The following is a 16,001-nucleotide window of genomic DNA, read 5'->3' on the forward strand; positions in this document are numbered from 1 at the left end:
TCTGTCTGCATGTCTGTCTGCATGTTTTTCTGTCTGTCTGTCTGTCTGTCTGTCTGTCTGTCTGTCTGCCTGTCTGTCTGTCTGTCTGTCTGTCTGTCTGTCTGTCTGTCTGTCTGTCTGTCTGTCTGTCTGTCTGTCTGCCTGTCTGTCTGTCTGCCTGTCTGTCATTCTGTCTGTCTGTCTGTCTGTCTGTCTGTCTGCATGTTTTTCTGTCTGTATGTTACATATAACATAAAAAAAAACAAATGTAAATATGTCGATTTAACCTCCCAACCAAACTACCTACTTTCCTATAGTTATCCATCCATCCATCCATCTGTCTGTCTGCCTGCACGTCCATCCATCCATCTCTCAATAGATAGATAGATAGATAGATAGATAGATAGATAGATAGATAGATAGATAGATAGATAGATAGATAGATAGATAGATAGATAGATAGATAGATAGATAGATAGATAGATAGATAGACAGACAGACATACAGCGTTAAAGTTTTTCTCAGTCGCGTTGGTACATTTCTCAGATCAGAATTGAAATTTGCAAAACAGTAAGTGCATTTCTCAAAACAATTCGTACAAATAGCAAAACACCATGGATTTCATGCAAAAGCCAGTCTCTTGCTCAAAATCCTAAATTAGTTTCTCAAAAGTAAATATCTGTGTCAATGAACATGTCAGTCCCATCAAAATGACAAGTCCTTGTGTCATTGTGTACGGATAAGTTAGTCAAATTGCTTAGTCATGTTGTCAATATAACAGTGTACTCTGGAGGGATGTTCTGATGTAAACCATGGCTAAAGTTTTGAAGACATTTACTGTAAATTGTAAGTTACACCTTAGTGTATGTGGGAGATTGAGTGCTAGAGACAAGATTCACATTTACGCTTTGACTGTTTGTACTGTAATTTGTTGACAGACCATGTCATTGCTAGAAATGTGAACATAGGAAAATCTCCTTAGGGTAAACTGTACATGCATTGCTGTAGGAATTACAGTGCAGTCATCCTACACCTCCTGACGTTCCTGTCTGTTGGGCCACAAATTCTCATACAATGTAACATTGTGTTGTGCTCCAGCTATATACATACTTGCCATATCATGGTTCAGGAGATGCACCTTTGAGCTATTCCAGTAAACTGGTTGATCGTTGGTTGATCTAACACCTCACACATTTCCCTTCTTTAGAGAAAGTCAAGATTTACCTGGTAGCAATTTACCAATTCAGGACAGATTTAGAAAAAAAGGCTAATGGAAATGTATATAAATATGCTTGACATATTATGACAACTTGTTCAACCACTTTGCATGTACAGACTTATGATATGTATGTATATATATATCTATGACTTATGATACTTATGATGAAATGAGAAACTGCTTTTTTGATGTGCACAAACGACACAATGATGTGAAGATTGAACAGGTAGATTTGAGAATTTCAATTCTGATCTGAGAAATGTACCAAAGAGACTGAGAAAAACTGTAATAACGCGTTAATGTTCTCTTTTATTTTTATTGTTTTAATGTTTTGCCCGCAGAATGTCAACATTCATATCAGAAATCCTTTTTGTTTTTAGTTCCACTTACATTACTTTCAATTACACTTAAGTAAGTTTCGTCCACAATGAGGGAGTCCATAAAACTAGTTTTAGTTTATAATGTACATTTAGTATGAATGATAATGTGTCATTCCATTTGATAATGTAACACACTCTATCTATCTATCTATCTATCTATCTATCTATCTATCTATCTATCTATCTATCTATCTATCTATCTATCGATCTATCTATCTATCGATCTATCTATCGATCGATCTATGTATCTACCTTGTGTCTCAGGTCAGCTCCTCTTTGAGTGCCAACGTCCACTTCCCAGGTGCATATGAAAGGCTGTTAACGGTGTGGTAATTACTAGGTTGCAAAGCTTACATCACTGCGGGGCCCACGTTTACAACTTGTTAGTGACTGATTCAACACAATGGCCCCTGCCCCAGGGCCTCGGGCCCCCACACCAGAGAGGGATGGAGTTATGACTCTATGCTGATTTTCGTGAAACATTTGCATGATTGCGCTGTCATATCTTGATTATAACCGTAATGATGATGATGATGATGATGATGACTGTGAAGGCATTACAGCACAAAAAATATATAGGTTATTAAAAAAATAATATATATAAATTAGTGCGATCTGAGAAGTAGAGAAACCATTAGCGTTCGGTCGCTTTATTGCTTTAAGCACAATCAGTGTCTATTATTTTTTTTATTAAATAAATTAAACCGTGCATTTCCCCCCTAGTCAAGCCCCCTCCCTTGCATGCCAAATGATATCAGCCTCAATATTGAATGAATCTAAGATCGAGGCGGATAACACAAATAGAAAACAACAAGAGAACAATGGCTACAAAAAAAGCAAAGTTGACAATAATAATAGAATATTTAACGCAGATTGGCTCAATAATATTAATTGAATCAACCTGGACATGAAATGGCTAAACAAACCTGCTTACTCTGTTTCCAAGCGATATCGGTTAACATGGTTGCTAAACTGAAAGGGTATTTTGAAACCAAACATGAGCTGCATGAGGCCGCTTTCATGAAGCCTTCCCATCCAGATCCGAAAAAAATGATGGTACGTCGCCATGGATACAAGTTTTGCCTTGGATGCACAGCAGACGGCGCTGTATAATAACGAGCGGTACCGGGATGCTACACACCACGCGTGTCTCCCAGCAGGCATAGGAGCCCAAGAACAATAAAGCGGCTATCTATCCCTGGTATAGTGATAGTATGTTGCCTGGCAACTCATCAGGATCCGCTCCAGGTTCCTCTCTCGTGCGGCACCTTGATGCACTCAGCTAGTGGAGCGAGGCTGCTGGAGACCCTCCCCTTCCAGGAACCCGCTCATGAGGCTTCTAATGTGGCCTTGAGCGGACTGGTGAACTTAAGCTAGGGTATGGGTGCGTAAACCAACGCATGCACACACACAGGCGCACGCCGACACACAGACACACGCACACACACACACACACACACAAACAGACACGCAGACACACAGACACAAGCACAGACACACACACACACACACACGCATACACACACACACACACACACCCACACACACACACGCCGACACACACGCACACACAAACCCAAACACACAAACAGACACGCAGACACACACACACAGACACACACACACAGACACATACGCATACACAAACCAACATACACACACACATATATAAATAAATACACAGAAGGATAGTGACACAGTGCTCAATGCATTGGTGTAGCTGGCTCTCGACAGCCCAAAAATAGAAGGGGGATACAATGGTTCACTGTAGGATGAACGTACCCCATAATATGTCCACACAAATACATGCACTCCTCCCCAGACAAACAGTGGATGTGCTTGTCTCTTTCCTGTCTAAATATAGGATTTAACAAAACACCGAGTTATAATAATAATAATAATAATAATAATTCATTTTATTTGTTTAGCACTCTTCATTCTAGCAGAATCTCAGAGTGCTAGTATACAATTTTTAAAAAGTAGGAAATGCCTTTATGAATAAAAAGGTTTTTAGGCCAGTCTTAAAACAGGCTAGTGTTTGTGTTGCCCTTAAGTGGTCCGGGAGGCTGTTCCACAGTCGAGGGGCTGCAGCGGCGAAGGCCCGGTCGCCCATGGTGCGTAGCCTGGTGTTTGGGATCTGCAGGGACAGACTGTTATTGGATCTGAGGGGGCGGGTTGATGTTTGGGGAGTGATGAGTTCTTGCAGGTAAGGGGGGGCATGACCGTTTATGCATTGGTAGGTGAGTAGGAGGACTTTGTAGTTGACGCGGGATGAGACAGGGAGCCAGTGCAGTGAGTGTAAAATGGGGGTTAAATGGTTGTATTTCCTGACTCTCATCAGGATCCTGGCAGCGCTGTTCTGGATGTACTGCAGCTTTTGGATGTTCCTGCCAGTGATCCCAGTGAACAGTGAATTGCAGTAGTCCAGTCTTGAGGAGATGAAGGCGTGGACGAGCTTCTCAGCATCTGGAAGGGTTAAAGTGGGGCGGAGCTTGGCGATGTTTTTGAGATGGTAGAAGGAGATTTTGCACAGATGCTTTATATGATCGTTGAAGGTGAGGTGAGGGTCAAACCTAACTCCTAGATTTGTTACTGTGGTGGAGAGGGGTATGACCTGACTGTCGAAAGTGAGATGAGTTATGGAGGATGACTGAACTTGGTGTGGAGTGCCAACAAGAAGGGCCTCGGTATTGCTGCTGTTTAGCTGGAGAAAGTTGTTTCTCATCCATGCCTTTATCTCCCCAAGACAGGCAGTGAGACATGACATGGCAGCAGAGGGGTTTGGGGCAGTTTTGATGTACAGCTGTGTGTCATCGGCATAGCAGTGAAAGGACATCCCATGTCTGCTGACAACACAGCCGAGGGGGAGCATGTAGATAATGAAGAGGATGGGGCCGAGGACAGACCCTTGTGGAACACCACAGGAGACAGGGAGCTGTCTGGAATTGCATCTTCCCAGTGAGACATACTCAGTTCTGCCAGATAGATATGACTGGAACCATTTTAGTGCAGAGCCTGACAGTCCAATGGTGGTGTGGAGGCGCTCTAGGAGGATTGTGTGATCCACTGTGTCGAATGCAGCAGTCAGATCCAGGAGGATGAGGAGTGAGGGTGATCCTGCATCGGCTGTCATCAGCAGGTCATTCGTCACCCTGAGCAAGGCGGTTTCAGTGCTGTGGGCTAAACGGAATCCTGACTGGAATTTTTCAAACAGGTTGTTGTGTTTGAGGTGGTCCTGAAGTTGAGAAGCAACTACCTTCTCTAGCACTTTGGACAGGAAGGCAAGGTTGGAGATAGGCCGGTAGTTGGCTAGGACCTCCGGGTCCAGGGTGGGCTTCTTGAGAAGGGGACGGATGACAGCGACCTTGAGAGCCGGCGAGACACAGCCTGACTGAAGGGAAAGGTTGACAATTTTGGTGATGAGAGGACTGAGAATGGGGATGTGTGACTTGAGCAGAACAGTGGGAATGGGGTCCAGGGTACAGGTACAGGGTTTCATTTTCCTGATGATTTCCTCAACATGGCTCTCCTGAACCTCAGTAAGATGCAGGGGAGACAACACACTTGCAGATAGGGTGTTGGCGTCAGAGGGAAGCAGAGATGGAGAGCTGGACATCTCAGAGCGAATGCTGTCGACCTTTGATCTAAAAAAGTCGATGAAGCTGTTACATTGCTCTTCTGTAGCTTCAGTTGAGGAGGATGGTTGTGGTTTCAGGAGATGCTTTATGGTGGAAAAAAGCTGTTTAGAGTTTCCAGGGTTTTCATTTATTAGGCTGGAGTAGAACTGTGAGCGAGCATCTTTAAGGGAATTTGAGTATGCCTTTTGATGCTCACGGAAGGCCAGCTTATGGACTGTGAGCCCAGAGTGCCTGCATCGCCGTTCCAAGACACGCCCAGCTGTTTTGATTTTCCTCAGTTCATGAGTGAACCATGGAGCAGACCGTGAGAAATTAACAATACGTGATTTGACCGGGGCATGGAGATCAAAAACACTGCTCAGTGAGGTATTATAGATCTCCACTAATTCATCCGCTGAGGCAGATGCTGGGCAGGTGATGAGCTGGAGATCCATGCTCATAGTGGCTGCGTCAATTTTTTTCCAGTTGCGAAAAGACATTTGACGCCTAAGTGTAGTGGTTGGCAGCATAAAAGTAAAGGCCATTGAGACCACCTTGTGGTCAGATACACCAAGATCGTAGACCTGTATGTTATTTATTAGGGCAGTGTCAGTAATGACCAGATCCAGAGTGTGCCCCTTGGTGTGAGTAGGGACCTCAACATGCTGCTGCAGGCCAAGACACTCAAGCACATTCAGGAAATCTGCTGCAAACAGACAGGAGGGGTTGTCGACATGGATATTAAGATCACCAACAATGACAATGTTTGTTGAGATACTGCAGAGTGAGGTCAGCAGATCACTTATCTCTGGTATAAACGATGAGTTTGGCTTTGGAGGACGGTAAATGAGAAGCACTGTCATGGGGTATGGATGTTTGCATTTGAAGGCCAGACATTCCATAGAGGAAAGGTCAGGCATTTGCAGAGGAGATAGTTTTAGTTCCGCCCGGTGTATGATGGCCAGTCCACCACCACGACCAGAGCTGCAGGCTTTCTCCATGTAGTTGTATCCAGGTGGGCATGCTTCATTGAGCACGTAGTAGTCCGCTGGTTTATGCCAGGTTTCAGTTAGGCACATGAAGTCAAGCCTTTTCTCTATAATATGGTCATTTATGAGGAGGGATTTATTTGTGAGGGATTGTGCATTAAACAGCTCCATGGTGATAGGAGACAGAGCTGAGGGTAGAAGTCTCTGCAAGCTCCTTAATACGCGGCGATGACCTCCATATTTTCCACTTTGCCTAGTCTTGGGTATTTTTCTATTTGTTGTCAATGCCGGAATGGGCCAGCAGAGGGCGCTAGATGCTGTAAGCTGCAGGGGGATCGTAGTTTCCACAGGAGAGGAGCGGAAGTCAGAGGCAGGAAGTCATTTCTGTGCATGGCGACTGCATCTGGATGTGTCTATGCATGTCATGGTATAGTGGATATTTGCAGCCAGTAGGCGTGAGCCTTTCGTGTTTGGGTGTAATCCATCCCTCAAGTAGAGTGATTGTCTGTTCCAGAAAACATCGAAATTTTCAATAAAGCCCACGTTGGTTTCCCCGCAAGTGTCCCGAAGCCAAGTGTTAAGGCTCAAAAGTCTACTGAAACGCTCGTTCCCGCGTCCAATGGTAGGAATTGGACCCGAGACAAATACAGATTTATCACACTGCTTAAGGTAGCTAATGAGAACACTGAAGTCAGTTTTTGTGAGCTCTGACTGACAACGGGCAGAGTCATCTGACCCGACATGGACGATAATCCTCCGAATTGTGGATGGGAGAGTTGGTAGCATATCCCGGAGCTCAGCCAGGACATCAGTAACCAAGGCGCCTGGCATACAACGCGTGATAACGTTGAAGAAGCGCAAATGTCTAGTGATGGAGTCGCCGATAATCAGAGTGGATGGTGGGAACAGTGGCTGAATGACTGGGATCTTGGGGACGGGGATACAGTGTGTGGTGGCAGTGGTTCCAGAGGCTCCCTGCAGCGGCTGTTCCACCGAGGGCTGGAGAGGAGAGGCACCGTCGGGCTCCGCCTCAGGAAGCTCCGCCTCAGGTGCCGATCGCCTGGAGACTGCCTCCTGCAGCAGTCTTCGCCGGGATGAGGAATATCCATTTTGCTGTTGGCCTGGTTGATCGGACTGGATGGTAGATGCGGCGACGGACGGATGCTTCACCGGAGGAACCCCTGGACAGCCGTTGGATATAACCTCAGCCCCCAGGGAGGAAACGACCGGAGGAGCAGCCCCAATCGCCGGGACACTGGCAAGCGTCCAGCGGGAAGTTGCCGGAGGTGATGACTGTGCCGGCGAGGCACGCGGCAGGTCCTGCTGTTCGTCCGACCCGGCCGGTGGAGCGATTGAAGCTCGAACTGCGGCGAGGGCCTCATACCGATTTCCGAGGGGCAGAGCAGGTATGACCGCCCTAGTGTGCCTTCTTCTTCGGTCGCGAACGATGACCTCCGTCCAGGGTTGAGGGCCAGGAGTGGAGGAGACAGGTGCTCGGATGCCTGATGGGTCCCAGAGGACCGTGTCCTGGAGGGCTGCACTAAGGGTGGAGATCTGCTTTGATTGATCTGTTGCGATATCAGTGAAGCTGGAGAGTAAAAGTTCCTTCTCCCGGAGTGTTTCACTGAAACTGGAGAGGATCACTTCTTTCTTTCGCAGCTCAGCAGAAAGTCTACGGATGTCATCAGTCAGGTAAGCTATCTTGTTTTGGGCGTTTTGCAGGAGGATTGAGTCCTCAGGTGATGTTGTCATTTTGTAGGTTGTGTAGTCTGTAGCCACAAACAATCTATGCTGTACTCACAAACAATTGATGCGACGATAGGTAGACAGATGTTTCTGAGGCGCTTCAGATTGGTTTGAAGGCAGAGGCCTCTTCTGGTTGACGGCGGTGTGGTGCTCTCCCGTGGCGCGTGGTGCTCTGTTCGCTGTAGGAAAGCTGCGCAAACCATATAAAACGTCTTGCTCTATGCTGCCTACATGGAAGCATAGAGCAAGACTATACAATACCCCTTTTCACTAAGATGTTGGGGAAAAAAACTAAAAGCCTCAAAGTATCAACATTTTTATGTGAGGAAGATATTTCCAACACTTATCCAACAAACCTCCAACAAGAAAAGTCCACACAAAAGCTTTGATACAACTGCTATTTTCACTGCTATTGTCTTTGCCCCATTTGCTATCAGAGCACGATGTCATCATGGTGGTTAAAATAATTTAGTTCAGAGCTTACCTGATGGACATCTTTCATTGTCATGGGAGATTAAGTCCCCCCTACTCTTCCTTGTTGGTGGAAGTCCCTGAGCTATGAGAAAATAGGAAGGCTACCCCAGATTGACCCTCACTGGACTCATGGTGTATGTACAATACCAGAGGAAGAATTATCATGTTTATCCCTGGAATACATCATTTTCCCTGCAGGTAGACATTTTCTATGAAATTTGATATCCCTCACTTTTTCTACGAAGAAAATCTATTTAAAGAGAGAAAACATCCATAGATGTCTTTGGACATTGTTATCACAGTTTCCGCTGCAAAATTCGCTTAAAGACACAATTAAATAATAATAACTTGCTGAGTCACAGCATCACCAAATCCTGACAACAAAAAACACTTTGTATATTCCAGCACAGTTTGATCTATTAAAACTCCTCTGGCCATTACCACTGTGAGCACAACCCCCCCCCCCAACACATACAAACACCAATCACCCACCCCACACACACACACCCACCGACCCAACCACCAGCAACACTCACCCCTCCCCTGGTTTTTCTTGTCAGGAGTCTCCTGACAAAGTGAAACAACATCACACAATACTATGCTCACCCTCAATTTGGGAAGACATGGGGGGTAATCCACCAGGACTTCTACGTTTACCTTGCCCCTAGCAGGACACATTTCACTGTTTGTCATGCGCCCTCTCACAAATCGAGCCCTGTGTCTCAGCCATTAGGATGCTAACGCAGTACTTAGGCTAAAATAAGTTGTTCCTCTGGAGCACTGAGCGGTCAGGAGAGGACGTTTACGAGCAGGGGCTTTGGCGGGCCTTGTTTGATCTGCTCTACCTGTGGTTCTGATGCATGTATTGTGCTGCTACCTTTCAACGTTGGGGCACCTGAGGGTGGGTTGGAGGAGAAGGTGGAGGGGCTGGGGTTGGTAGCGGGGGAAGTAGCGTTTCCTAAAGGAACCCACCTGCCGGGGTCAGGAACAGGAATCAACCAGTGATGGAAAGATAAGAATGTTGTCTTGTTTTATTTATCTGTGCTGTAGTCACACTCTTACTTTAATAGCTGAGATAAAGTCGCAATGTAATAATAGTTTTTGTATAACAGTGATAGATACCTAGATTTAGTAGTTTAGCAGACGGTTTGATCCAAAGCGGAACAAATGAGGCTGGAAGCGATCATAAATGATCCATGACCCGATTTCTGAATATATCGACACAGGCACACTCTCAACCTAATTTACGGCCCCTTAACCAAGATCGCAAAATAAAAACCCCTAATCAGTCCTCAAATAGAATCAGGCAAAATAAAGCTTTTCAAATGCAGACTGCCAACTAGACGTCGTTTTGTTCCTTTTGACCACACTAGTCACGCATTCACTTCATGTATCACACACACATAACTCTTTCCACGCTACATTATCATCTTTGCAAAACAGTTTACATCAATATATTTTCTCTACACTGAACTAAAATGAGTCCAAATAACTCACACTGCCTAATCCCTCACCCGTTACCCCCAAAAAAGACACTTTTAGACACACTTTGTTCTCTTCATGGTCCAATAAGTCCTTTAAAATAAATCTAGAAATAATTTATGACCCTTTTAGGAAGTGATCCTACATAATGTTCAAAGCAGTGTTCCCCTCCTCCCCTTAAATACGCCATGGAATGGGGGCTAATTATGAGCATTCTTCGCTGAATTAGTGGTCGCTGTGTGGTAAGTTCTGGACTCGCTTTTGTCCTGATCCCCAAACTGATCCCTTTACTTATTCCTTGCAAGGTCAGAGGTCACTTGGTTAATTAAGGGTCCAATCAGTCTTTAGATAAACTCATCTGAGCTTCATGTTTGCACTTCTGAGGTCCGGCAGCTCCGCCTGGTACCCCCTGAGCCTAATCTATCCACAGACAGAGGGGCAGGTTACCCCACCGCCACCCAGACCCCCCCGCCACCCAGCCACCCTCAGCCCCCTGATCAACAGTGCCAGGACAGAACGCCCTTTTTTTTCTTCTTTTTTTCAGTTGGTGGGCTTCAGTCAATGAACAATGTCCGTCAGGCTGTGCCAAATCATAGAAAATAACATAGCTCTTATAACGCTGTATTGTACAACAAGGGGTGTGTATTTCTTATGGAGGAGTTTGTGTGTGTGTGTGTGTGTGTGTGTGTGTGTGTGTGTGTGTGTGTGTGTGTGTGTGTGTGTGTGTGTGTGTGTGTGTGTGTGTGTGTGTGTGTGTGTGTGTGTGTGTGTGTGTGTGTGTGTGTCTGGTAGGGGGTTGCTAAACCTCTCAAAGGGTTGTAGATTATGGAGAGTAATGTTTATGCTGCATTAGGATTGCAATGGTTTCAATTGATATATTTTCCCTCCACCCCTGGCCTCTGCCTCGCACGGTTCAAGGTAATGGTCGCCCGACCAAAGCAGAGCCCAGAGGCTTTCTGCGCCTGCACTCTGAAAATCATGAACTCACACCTCCACTACATCATGAACCCACAGCCTCACTGCATCATGAACTCAGACCCCTAATGCATCATGAACTCACACTGCATCATAAACTCACACCCACACTGCATCATGAACCCCCACTGCATCATGATGAACTCACAGCCCCACTAGATCATGAACCCACACTGCATCATGAACTCACACCCCCACTGCATCATGAACCCCCACTGCATCATGAACTCACACTGCATCATGAACTCACACTGCATCATGAACTCACACTGCATCATGAACTCACACTGCATCATGAACCCCCACTGCATCGTGAACTCACACCCACACTGCATCATGAACCCCCACTGCATCATGAACCCCCACTGCATCATGAACTCACACTGCATCATGAACTCACACTGCATCATGAACCCACACTGCATCATGAACTCACACTGCATCATGAACTCACACTGCATCATGAACTCACACTGCATCATGAACCCACACTGCATCATGAACCCACACTGCATCATGAACCCACACTGCATCATGAACTCACACTGCATCATGAACTCACACTGCATCACACTGCATGAACCCACATCCCCACTGCATCATGAACCCACATCCCCACTGCATCATGAACCCACATCCCCACTGCATCATGAACCCACATTCCCACTGCATCATGAACCCACATTCCCACTGCATCATGAACCCACATTCCCACTGCATCATGAACCCACATTCCCACTGCATCATGGACACACTGAGTCATGAACCCAGACCACCACTGCATCATTATCCCACATCCCCAATGTTAATGCCCAGAATAAGTCCTAATAATGGTATTTTATATTTTTCCCTAACATTTTCTGTGACTGTGTGGTCGAGATCCCACTGGGATTGTGTAGCATTGTGACCCCTGAATAGTTTAATATGCAGATGTCAACTTTTGGGATGTCTATTCCCTGGGGCGTATTTTAAGAGAAACTCATGATAACACCTAATTAATAAAACGGAAGTTGACAAAAACAGCAAAATCCCCCAAAATGTCTTTATATTAACAATACGTATATGTATATATATATATGTAGCTCCACCACCAGGTCCTCCTCCCTAGGCGCCCCCATGGTGAAAGGTATCAGCACGGTATGCATCAGAACCACAGGTAGAGAGCACTTGGCCTGCCAAAAGTCCCTGCTCGTAAACGTCATCATATGATATAATATCATATGTCATATCTATAGACATAAACCACAGAAATCTATTGGTTGAGCTTGCTTGATATTTTCGATCAAAACCAATGGGACATCCCTCATATAAAGGCAAGTATTCAATAAAAAGTCCAAAAGATATCAGCATGACACAAAACAGAGCCATTATTCTCAACTGAACTTGAGTGCACATTACGCGGTTCTTGTGCACAAGTTTCTTAAAGAGAGTCAAAGATATTTTAAGATTGAAGCAATAGCGAAAATATGAAACTTACCAAATTGTATTTTTAAATGGTATTCTCATGAGGCGGGAAGTTGCCCAGTAATATGACTTCTCCTTTGGAACTGAAAATTTTTTAACAGTTGCTGGTTCCTCTGACCGCCAGGGAATCAAAGCTATGAAAAGATGTGAACGTAGCTGAGCAAATAGGATTAAAGATGGCTAAATCCCAACGGCTGGAGGCACAGCGTGCATTAAAGAGGAATTCTCTCAGGGAAGATAATCCCTGTATACGCCGTTTAACACACCTCATTCACTCAATTTTTTCATCATGCCTCATCATAGTAGGATCAACCTCTCCCAACTGCCCAGCAAAGTTTGGAAACAACTTTCCTGAGCAGGAAATAATAAATAGTTTTATTTTGTGCACACTAAACAACATTGTGTACACTGCAGTCCTTGCTCATGTTATGGCAATTCTGGAAACCTTTTCATTAAATAATTTACTATAACTACTACTACTACTACTACTACTACAACTAATACTACACTTAATACTACTATTACTGCTACTTCTACAAAAGCAGTAGTAGATCATAAATTAGAGCAGGTTGTTTAGCAGCTCGCAACTGCTGGTTAAATCGTGCTGAGGAGTCCCTGAGCGAGCTGGCCCACCCTACACAAGCTGCCTGTTCCCTGGACTGGTCCACCACCATCACGGTGCACATCCACAGGTGGCTGAACACAGAGCCTGAAGCCTTTTGGCTGACCGCAAGGGTGACAAGAGAAATAGATACCCACATACTTCACACAGAAAATATATACACAAATAAGATATTAATGCAACAAAAAAATATTCTTTCACTTAACACTGCTACTGCTGAAGACAAGTGTAGCTACACACACACACACACATACACACACACACAACACAAAATTACGTCACTGAATTAAGTCACCAGATCCCAGATCTGATCCCAGATCAGAGGTCAGATCAGATCCCATATCAGATCCCTGATCAGATCCCAGATCAGATCCCAGATCAGATCCCTGATCAGATCCCAGATCAGATCCCAGATCAGATCCCTGATCAGATCCCAGATCAGATCCCAGATCAGATCTCCAGAGTGCAGACGTGCTTACCTTGAGCACCTCCATGGGGAGCGGGGCGGCGGGGGACAGGCTGGCCGGGGTGCTGACGTCGATGGCGGGCGTCTGGGCGCTGGTGGCGGCCGGGCCGGGCTGCGGGTACCGCAGGGCCTGCTGTTGGTGCTGCTGCTGGCGCTGCTGGTGGAGCTGTTGGTGCTGGTGGAGCTGTTGGTGCTGTTGGTGCTGCTGCTGCCTCTGCTGCTGCCTCTGCTGCTGCCTCTGGTGCTCGCGCCGCTCCTGTTCCTGAAGCTGCTCCCGCATCAGCTGCTGGCGGAGCAGGATCCGGGACGTCACAGCGGAGGAGCCCAGCGGAGGCTTGGAGGAGCCATGCTGGTCGGATGGGCTGAGGTGGACACACACGCACGCGCACACACACACACACACACACACACACACACACACACACACACACAGACACACACATGCACACACACTCCAGGTTAGTGTCTCATTGTTGTTCGAAGGTGAAGAGTGTGGTGTAAAGGGCGTGAGCGGAACAGAGAGAGAGAGAGAGAGAGAAAGGCTGAGAGAGAGAGAGAGAGAGAGAGAGAGAGAGAGAGAGAGAGAGAGAGAGTATGATCTGGAAATGTGGAATAGTAAATATTGAAACTAGGCAAGGCTAGTGTAACCAGCAGGGTTAGTAAACACCATAATGTGTGAGAGGACAGAGAGGTCATCAGGGGAACAGGCCCAGCAGAAAAAAAGTAAAGTTTAAATAATTGCACAAGCCGATATTGATGTCTGGGGAAGGTACAGTTCTTTTCGGTGGGAAAAGCCACCTTCGTGCAGGGAAATAAAATGCAGGCACAGAGCGTAACATACTTTTCAAAAAAAAGAACTTCAAAAAAACTACAGCAATGTGCGAAACATCTTCACTGCAACTTTCCTCAGACAAGATAAACCCCCGTCCAAATATCTGAGGAACAAAGACCTAGGAAACAGGATTCTCAAAGGACCAACGGAAGGAACCGACTGGCAGGAGAAAGAGCTTCAGAGGGAAAAGGGAACACACATTTGTTTCTGTTTTCACAGTTCCCTTTAAAATTAGACGCCGGCTCCCCAGACTAGACCCTGCGCTCCTAAAATAGAGCATCAGAGCTGAAGCAGAAGTTGTCTGCCCGATGAGCCCTTCTCCTCTACACTGAGTGATCCTTTGATAGAACTCACAAACTACAGCGGCTAGCCAATCCAGCTGTGCAATAATCGCACTAATTAGCCCGGTGCAGTCAAACACTGGAAAACACAAGTCTACGCTGCAGTGGTTGTCTGATAAAGAGCCCCACCCCCGACACACACTAATATGGACGGACACACACACACACACACACCCACACACACACAGACACGCATGCACACACACACACACACACACACACACACACACACGCACGCACGCACGCACGCACGCACACACACACACACAAACACACTCACATACACACCCAAACACACAGAGACATGCATGCACACACACACACACACACACACACACACACACTCACACACAGAAACACGGATGCATACCCACACAAGCACACATGCATACATATACACACATACAGACACACACACACACACACACACGCATGCACACACACACGCATGCACACACACACCACCACCTCCTCCTCTTTTCCTCTGCATACCATAATTCCACTTTACTGCATATAATCTCATTGTCCAATCATAATCTCTCAGCTCTGTTCAGAAACAAGAATGTGTGGTTGAAAAGAAAATGGGAAAGAAAAGCACAGATCAAGGTTTTATTTAATCCAACTAATGAATATATTCTATGCTTCTTTTGTCTCTCTCTCTCTCTCTCTCTCTCAACACCAAATTCTATTTTCCCTATTACTTATTATTTCACAGTTAACTGTGAGCTAAAATAATGGTTGAAATTTTTTTATCACGTTGTGTTTTTTTCAAAAGCACAGGAACAGTCAGAGTCATCGTGTTGGGGAAACAGATTTGTCAAAAGCATGTCTGGAAGGTGTGAACAGGCTAGTCATACACACACCAGATATTCCATTGAAACACACAACCCGACCCCGACCCGCTACCATTTTGGAAACCTTTAGAGACAACGGCCATCATACATTTCCACAGTGCTCAAACATCCACTCTGTTTGAGGTTAAGTTTATCTTTTAAGAGCACAACCAGGCTGTAGTTGTTACAGATATGATTTTACACTCTCGTTGATGATAGTTGTATAAATATATATAATCTATATAAATTACAAAAAAAGGAAAGTTGGGACATGCATTAATATATATTTCATTTAAATGTATCTACCCAAAGAATATTGTGATTTATAATGAATTTTGTGATTTATAAAGCATTGAATAAAAATACTGAATCAATGTCTCCATATATGCTGAAACCAATAATGAACGAATACACCAAAAATGCCTCAATATCAGAGGGCCAAGGAGCCTGCTCCTTTCTACCAAACGTTGTGTTTTCACTCCTATCTGAATTATATCCCAACAGCGCCCCCTGTAGACCGCTCCAGAAGGCTCCTCGACAACTCATGACTCCCCAAAGATCTCTCTAGCCAGCCGATTTAAG

At 45.4% G+C, this 16,001-nt stretch overlaps 1 protein-coding gene across 1 annotated transcript in view; it reads right to left on the reverse strand.

Moving 5' to 3' along the window:
- The window catches only part of LOC115539443 (microphthalmia-associated transcription factor), a 33,400-nt gene that overhangs the window by 8,269 nt on the left and 9,130 nt on the right, over positions 1-16,001 (reverse strand). Inside the window, exon 2 of the mRNA XM_030350631.1 lies at positions 13,427-13,775. Within this exon, the coding sequence (XP_030206491.1) occupies positions 13,427-13,775 (349 nt within the window). The remainder of the gene's footprint in view (positions 1-13,426; positions 13,776-16,001) is intronic.

This window comes from Gadus morhua, chromosome 1 (genome assembly GCF_902167405.1).
Source record: "Gadus morhua chromosome 1, gadMor3.0, whole genome shotgun sequence".
NCBI classification, from domain to species: domain Eukaryota; kingdom Metazoa; phylum Chordata; class Actinopteri; order Gadiformes; family Gadidae; genus Gadus; species Gadus morhua.